Raw genomic sequence first — 8413 nt, forward strand, 5'->3', positions numbered from 1 at the left:
CAAATTTTACTTGATCTCATGACATCGGAACCCAAAATTCGTAGCGCTAGTAAATGCGGGACACTCACGGACAAAATGCTCAGTGCTATCCGCCACCTCTAAGCAAGACAGGCAAATCGGGTCCTCAATGATTCCAATGGTAGTTATATGTTGACCCCATGGATTATGTCCTGTAATAATACCGACCATTAACTGAACGACTTTTCTTCCAAGGTTTGAAAGAAATTCGACAGTTTTCTGTTCGGCCTTGTCACAAAACACTTTACAGCTCTGCAACGTTTTAGGCCGGACAATTGCTCTTTATGTAAATTGCATAAATAATCGCCGATCGACTTTTTTATTCCTGCTGAACTGATTCCGATTATTGACTCTGGTCCCTGTGTGGGAGCCGCTGATCCAAAGTTTTTTTTTTTTTTTTGAGGGAAGGGAGGATAAAAATTTCAGAAACATTCAATTGATGCCGTCGCGCCAATGATATGTGGGGACCTCCCCTCTTCGGCTGACTTCCACCCCGCGACCGCATTTGCACTACATCGAGGGTGGAGCCGTGATTTTGGATAATAACCACAAAAGAAACCTGCGTCCAGGCTCTCTATCTATGACGTAAGGAGGTTATGCGTCGGTGATAGTCTCCATTAGTCCTGTAGTGGCGAAGCGGAGAGACCAAATTTATGGAGATAATACTGAAAGCACCCATGTCCGCTCAGCATCTGGGAGAGGAAGTAATCCACTTCCCCGTGTCTTCGCCGTAACCACGTATTAAGGTTAGGGATAAATTCGTGCGTCCAGCGGCTTTTAAGAGAATGATGCCATCTTCGCTGCCGTTCGTCAAGTGACGCCATTCGCTGTGCCAACTTTTGGTCCCTTGTAGGTTTTGCACCTTGCCTTGGATAGAGACGGTTTAGTTCACGTGCTCGGATATCCAGTGGAATTTTTCCCGCAATCACGCAAATTGCATCATCACATACTATCTGGTATGCAAAGGCTACTCGCAAAGCACTCACTCTATAAAGCTGCCTGGCCCCTCGGAGGTGTTTTTCTTGGGATTGGGACCAAATGGGAGCGGCATATAACAGGATGGAGTCAGTCACAGTAGACAGAAGTCTCCTTCTTGCACCTCGGGCTCCCCCAATGTTCAGGAGCAGCCGTGTTAGAGCATTTGCAACTGCGGCGCCTTTCGTACTGGCTTTCACCGCGTGCTCTTTGAAGGTCATGCGCGAGTCAATCATAACCCCTAAGTACTGTACAGCCAGCTTGGACTGGATGTTGAGACCTCCGACTTTCACCGTCAAACTCTCCCTCTTCTTCTTTTTGCTCTACAAGACTACTTCAGTTTTTTGCGCTGCTAGCTGGAGTTTGGCATTGTATAACCAGCGTTCAATCCTCGCTACCACATCGTTGCAAGTGAGTTCCACATCAATAACCTGTTTCCCCGTTACAACCAGCGCAATATCGTCTGCGTATCCTACCAGTGTCACATTCATGGGCAGCTCCATGTTGAGGATGCCATCGTACATTGCGTTCCACAAAGGAGAGCCCAGAACTGAGCCTTGCGGTACTCCGCCTGATACTGTGTATTTCTAAGGTCCGTTGTCTCTGTCGTATTCAAGAATCCTCCCATCGAAATAGCTCCGGATAATTCTAAGCAGGTACGAAGGCACTCCAAGACCACTCCGTGCTGAAAGAGTTAGCGTCCAATTTGCTGATTTTTAAGCGTTCTTAATGTCCAACTTTATGGCAACGCAATATTTCATAGAACCGGATGTCCCACCTGTCCTGTTAATAGGCACCTGTCCACAGTATCCTGAAACTCATATAAGTATGAGCTTATTCTGTCTTAAGCCTCTTCTTACATTCTCGAACAATCTTTGAAATTTGCTTTGCGTTCTTCAGAGCCTTTAGTGCAGCCTGACTGTCACTAAAAACTCCAATCTGTTTCCCGCTCCATCTCGTCGCAATTATCCATTCTGCCACTTTCAGAATGGCAAAAATATTTCCGTTTGGAAAACCGTTGCCATTCCTCCCATTGCGTGATGATATTTATTATTCCCATTTTAGTACCATCTGGCTCCGGAACCTATTTCATTCTTTACCCATCGGTAAAGAAAATATCCGTCAAACCTCTTTGAATGCACTGCGGATGATTTTAAAGTACTCCTCATCAACTGCAATGCACTCATGCCAGCGTTTAATAGAGCTCTCGAAACTTTTCTGTAACTATGTTCAACGTAGCCTTGAGAGCCATGTTCGATTTTTTTTTATTGTATTTATTTCATTTCTCTTTATTATGATAATATTGGTATGACTTAATTACGCATGAAACAAAATATCGGCCAATATCGGCGGCATACCTCCAAAGATCACCAAATACAAATAGTTCCTTATCTAAAGGGTGGTTAAGTTTCAAGGGCCGGTGTTGATTTTAAATAAAATACAATTTTTTTAGGAAATTATTCTCATTTCTCTTTATTATGATAATATTGGTATGGCTCAATTATGTATGGAACAAAATATGGGTCAAATAGCCGCCAGGGCCTCGGCGGCACACCTCCAAAGACCACCAAATGCAAATAGTTCCTTATCTAAAGGGTGGCTAAGTTTCAAGGGCCGCTATTGATTTTAAATAAAATACAATTTTTTTAGGAAATTATTCTCATTTCTCTTTATTATGATAATATGGGTATAGTTTAGTTGCGTACAGAACAAAATATCGGTCAAATGGCCACCGCGGCCTTGGCGGCACACCTCCATCTGATGGTCCAAATTTTCGATGACGGTGTGGCATAATTGAGGTTATATGCCGTTAATGTGCCGAATTATCTCATCCTTTAGTTCTTAAATTGTTGATGACTTATCGACGTACACCTTTTCTTTCAAATAACCCCAAAGAAAGAAGTCCAACGGTGTCGTTGACGTTTAGGTGTGGTTCACATTCAACATCGGCCCTTGAAATTTAACCACCCTTTATAACATCGTTTTAATCAATATAAACCTTCAGCATCGCTTTCTTTTTTGACTGAAAATGGAGTGTTTTTTGTTCTTGGTTCATTTGAAACTCTCCACACACTCGCCTGATGTCTGGATTGCAAGTCATACTCGCAAACTGACGTCTTGTCTCCAGTAATGATGCGTTTAATGAATGTTGATCGGATTCATCCTTGGAAATCATGTCAGAGAATGACGAGAATCACACATACTTATCCCGATGGCATACATTTCGGCCTGGGAGAATGTCAACAGTACATTTTCTTCCTCGAAGCTTCTGAGCTCAATCTGAGTAATGTTATATTTTATCAATTTGGTTTTATATAGTCCTGTAGGCATTATAAATTCTTTCGATATTTACTTCATTTTCATGGCAAGGACAAAATTTAGTGCGGCAACACTTAAATCTTCCCACGTTTTTTGTTATTGTTTGCCTCTGTATTGCACCGATGAGACTAGCTAATGTCATGAAAAATATGGATAAGGCCACACGAACCTAACCAGCAGGTACATACGTAAATATGTACATATGTGAGAAAATATTAAAATTTCAATGTTTTCGGGAAAAAGGGCTTATTGTTTGGGCACCATTTAACAGAAATGAATAGTATATAACGGTTCGTGGAATGCCACTGACCGCAATGGAACAAGGTCGAGTGTGTCTGTCTATAGAGAAAAAGGCAAGCAAGCAAGCAAAGCAGATAGCAACAGTTTTGGAAAAAGTGAATTGGTGATAAGAAATTATTTTGAATTTATGGCATTTAGTAGAAAAATCCACCCTGACACTAAGAGATCTTCGTGAAATGCAAAACGATCTAACGGTCATTCTTAGTTAACAATGCTTCCTCGCGTTTCTTTAGTGCCTCTTCTGGCGCTCCTTGGGCGTTACCGTTTTACGCCCATTGCTATTTTACTAGATATTTTTGTTAATGGCTTATCTAACTATTAAAGGTTATTCTACATTTTTACTTTATGCCGATGCCTTAGAGGTTTTACAACAGTCACACTTCTTCTTCTTTGTCAAGATGCGTCGGAAACAAAAATTTAGTACGGCTCGACAACACTCGCCATTCACCATAACTGATGATGCCGCCAATGCTCTCTGAACTTCGCGTACAGCTTTTTTTTTTCAAAGTAAATTTCCACAATTTGGAAGCGTTGTTCGCGCACTAAACGATTCGTTATGGTTTGACAAACTTTACTGAACAGAAATGCCACGGCAGTTTGCCATTCTCAGCTGTGTGCGCTAGCTATCGATATCGATTTTTCTCAAGCAGCTAAGAAGTAACGCCCGATGTTAACGTAAGTGCTTCTCCTGCGAACTGTTTCTCCTCCTGTACTTCGTTTTGTTAACATTGATTTTGGAGCTGTTAAACCACCAAGCTTTTTTGGCAGCTAATAGTTTTCAAATTAAAGACTTTTATTTTTAAACCACTTTATAATTTATTTTTCACAGAGTTTACGCGTTCGTGTGTTTGTTACAAATGTTAAGTTCACCGGCCTCAGCTGATGTCGAGCTTCAAGTCTCGAAATATTTGCTTAGCACAGCTTATATATAATGTATGTACATAAGAATGCGTTGATACGAACGTTAGGAAAATGACAAATATAGGATAATGTGTATTAATATAATTCAAGGACAAGTACAAGGATTAGGGTGACCAGGTGTTACGAGTTAAAAATATTACAATCTTATAAGTTAGACTACAATACTAAATTATTAAATAAAACTATACAATTAACTCTATACTTAAATTAGGTCATGTAAATTAGGTGCTGCTCCCAACATCCTCCCCTCCGTTGAAAGTTCAGGGCTTTCAACTGATTCCTTAGTCGGAAGGAGGCACAATTTAGTAACAGCTCGACGTGTAAGGCCAGTGGATGTACGTAGAACAGCTACTCGTGCAACACCGTCCTCACCAGTAATGACTTCGATGACGCGCGCAAGAGGCCACTTAAGAGGCGCTGAATTTTCATCTTTAATGCATACAATATCGTTGATTTGCACATTGGGGTGAGGGGTGCGCCATTTTGCTCTTTGTTGAAAAAGAGTGAGGTATTCTTCGCTCCACCGTTTCCAAAATAGTTGTTAGAAGTATGTGGCACGCTGCCAGTGACCGAGTGGGTTGTAATTCAAATGCGTGATGTTAGGCTCAGGAGCAGCTGTAAGCGGGCCGCCAATAAGAAAATGACCTGGAGTTAAAACATCAAGGTCTTCTGGATTTTCTGAAAGATGTACAAGAGGTTAACTATAGCAGAGATTTGGCATACCAATGTACGCAGTTCATCGAAACCAAGAATTGCAGAGCCAAGAGTGCGGTACAGGTGCTGTTTAGCCATTTTTACTGCGGCTTCGCACAAGTCGCCGAAATGTGGTGAACGAGGTGGTATGAATCGCAAGTCAAAACCATTGTTGAGGTAGTGAACGTGAACCTTACTGCGGTGCTCTTGGCTTAGGAGTAGGCGTTTTAGGTCTCTCAACTCGTTCTTAGCGCCTACGAAATTGGTTGCGTTGTCTGACCAAATACAGCTTGGCATGGCGCGTGTTGTCGTAAATAGCTTGAGAGCTTCCAAAAAAGCACCTGTTGGAAGGTCCTTCACTAGCTCTCTCCATACGGCCTTGGTTGCGAAACAGATGAAGACGCTGATATAACATTTCTTCTTAGGCAAATCAGCCATGATGTGCTCAAAAGGTTTTCGAGCTATTGTTGATAGTGCAGACCGTTTAGAATTTCTGGTGCCTCTAAGGTGTCGCGCGTCATCGAATTTAAGGAAGGTATCCCTTTCTGCATCAGAAATGTGATGAAGGTCTCGCCACAAAATGCACTGGAAAATGTTATCGGCTGCAGATACGCGAACGCAACGATACATCTTACAAATGTCTCCAATAAGTGCAACGGGAAACGTACGAAAGCGAATAAGAATATCAAAAAGTTTGGGTTGTATGGTCGGCCTCGCCATTAGAATCTCGTTTAATGAGAGGCCCGAAGTTGTGACAGCAGAACCATCAAAAACGACCCTGAGCTTTGTTGTGGAGCTATCTTCCTTGCGCTCAAGGCTCTCAAATCGTCGCTTTGCTTGTGTGTATGATTCTGTGCCGAGTTTCCAAGGTAAGCGAACCGAGTACTCGCCTGAAGGTAAACGCGAAACATTTTGCTGAAAATGCGCCTTGCAGTCGAGCTCCTCCCTTGCTGTTTTAGTGATTGGCTCAAAAACGTGATCTACTTCCCAGAAGCGACGTACCAAATCGTCTCGTCGGGTATCAGAGTCGATGTCTCTCGAAGACCTTTGATTGGCCACAAATGACGAAAGCTTAGAAGTCTGTTGACCACCACCTGATATCACCCAACCGAGAAGAGTTTTTTGAAGAACTGGAAATCCGGGCGCCAACTGTATCTGCCCAACGCAGAGAAGTTCGAAAAATAGTCCTGCTCCGATAAGCAAGTCAATACGCTGAGGTATGTTGAAATTGGGATCAGCTAGTTGGATGTTCGAAGGGACGTTCCAGTCCGCGATGCTCACTGAAAAACCAGGCTGATTGTCAGTGATTGTTTGAACAACGACGGAAGTGATGTGCGTTGAGAAATCTGAAGTCCGCGACTTCAGTACGACTTTGACCGAATAGCCTTCAGTTGACAGGTTGGCATCCCCGATGCCCGAAACTGCCGCCGAATATTTGGTCCTACGAAGTTGTAATTGATTAGTAAAACGATTTGTAATAAAGTGAAGCTGGGAACCCGAATCCAAAAGCGCCCGACATGGCACGAAGGTACCAGCACGATTTTTGACAAAAATGACTGCAGTGGCTAGAAGCACAGCATCAGATGGAGATCTCGAAGTGAGGGCATGGCCAGGGACAGATGATGTTGCAGCTATGGTGTTTGATTTCAATGTGGGTGGTTGCGTGACTGGGCCTGATATAGAAGTTGAAGCAGAAGATGTGCGGTCAAAATGCAAAAGCGTATGGTGTTTCAATTGACAAGCTCTACAGGGTCCAGATTTGCAATCTCTCATTTGATGGCCACCCTTTAGACAGTTAAGGCAAAGCGAGAGCTTCTTGGCTTCCTTTTGGCGAAGATTTGGAGAAAGAGTGGAAAATTGCTGACAGTGGTAAATTCTATGATCAGGGCACCGACAAAACGCGCAACCACCTACTGAGGCATTCGAAACGACAAATGATTTTCTTTTATTTGTACTTACAGTTTTACCGTTTCTGTCAACTTGATCCGTTTGGGTTTGTATGGCATGCTCCACATTTTCGAGGGTACGACACCGCTTTTCCAAAAATGCAGCTAACTGATCCCACGACGGCAGTTCGTTGCTTGATGAATTTTCTTCCCACTTGGATTGAGTAGCCTTGTCCAACTTCTGGATTAGTAGTTCAACTATAATGCAGTCAGCGATTTGTTCTTGTGATCCAAGCGATTGCAACGCGCGTATGTGTGATGTAACCTTGTCCGTCAACTCCCGCAACTTGCTTGCGGATGCATCTGCCCTGTCCAGCCCAAAGATCTGTCTGATGTGTGCCTGAAATATAATTCGCTTGTTATCAAAACGTTTTTTGAGTAAATCTAATGCATTTTTATAATTCGTTTCATTTATCTCCAGAGATTGGATAGTATCCAAAGCAGCACCACTCAAGCAGGAACGCAGGTATTGCAGCTTATCGCTTTGCGTCAGGTCGCCATCCTTGTCAATGACGGAGGTGAACATCGAGAAAAAGTTGCTCCACTCGGTATACGCGCCACTAAATTTAGGTAGCATTAGCAAAGGCAAGCGAGAACGATTGGCATTCACGATGATCGACTGCGAGTCACCAGTGTTCGCTCTGAATGTTGAGCAGTGCTGACCTGTGCTACGTCTCCCAATCTCTCGTTGCAGGTTCGCCTTAAGTTTCACCAATGTAGCATCGAATTTGCAGGGCAGGTCACTGGCAATAGACTCAAAGTCCATTTCCTCCAAACTGGTGTGAGCGGCGGTGAATGTTGCTTTCAAATCTCCCACTGATTCCATGATTGCTGCCAACCCGTACTCATCCATGCCTTGTAGCATTTCGGTGTTCATCTCCGCTGCTGTATGCTCAAGTCGATTAAAGACTGACATTGTTTTCAGCTTTAAATACGACACGCGATCTGAAGACGGTTGCCCACTCGATGGTACAGTATGTGGTGAATCGCTTCTAATGAAGGTACCATTACCTGGACTGATCGACATCTTCAACGTTTGACTTTTAAAATTGACTGCCCGGTTATATTGATAGCGCACGAATTTATAGGCACGGTTCTATGTACACGGAAACCGTTGAAAAAGTTAGTAAATAGAAATATAGGTTGCGGTTTTAACTGTTTTGTTTTACAAGTCCCGCACAAAGTTAACAAACGGTTTTATTTATTGGGTAGGTATTAAAACGACTACGCGACAATAATTA

At 42.9% G+C, this 8413-nt stretch overlaps 1 protein-coding gene across 1 annotated transcript; it reads right to left on the bottom strand.

Annotated features, from left to right (window-relative positions):
• Positions 1-5074: 5074 nt before the first annotated feature.
• On the bottom strand, positions 5075-8199 carry LOC128860970 (uncharacterized). Its single transcript, XM_054098792.1, has 2 exons — positions 5265-8199; positions 5075-5211 (listed from the first exon to the last, which is right to left on the bottom strand). The coding sequence occupies exons 1-2, from the start codon at positions 8197-8199 to the stop codon at positions 5075-5077; spliced, it is 3072 nt and encodes a 1023-aa protein (XP_053954767.1).
• Between the last annotated feature and the right edge of the window lie 214 nt (positions 8200-8413).

The sequence above is a fragment of the Anastrepha ludens genome, chromosome 4 (assembly GCF_028408465.1).
Source record: "Anastrepha ludens isolate Willacy chromosome 4, idAnaLude1.1, whole genome shotgun sequence".
NCBI classification, from domain to species: Eukaryota; Metazoa; Arthropoda; class Insecta; order Diptera; family Tephritidae; genus Anastrepha; species Anastrepha ludens.

What these genes read in the sequence shown, in the direction of transcription:
- LOC128860970 (XM_054098792.1), bottom strand. Translation starts at nt 8,199, where the DNA reads ATGTCGATCAGTCCAGGTAATGGTACCTTCATTAGAAGCGATTCACCA. An exon ending in TCTTGGTTTCGATGAACTGC is followed by an intron (nt 5,212 to 5,264) that starts GTACATTGGTAT and finishes TACATCTTTCAG; the next exon opens with AAAATCCAGAAGACCTTGAT.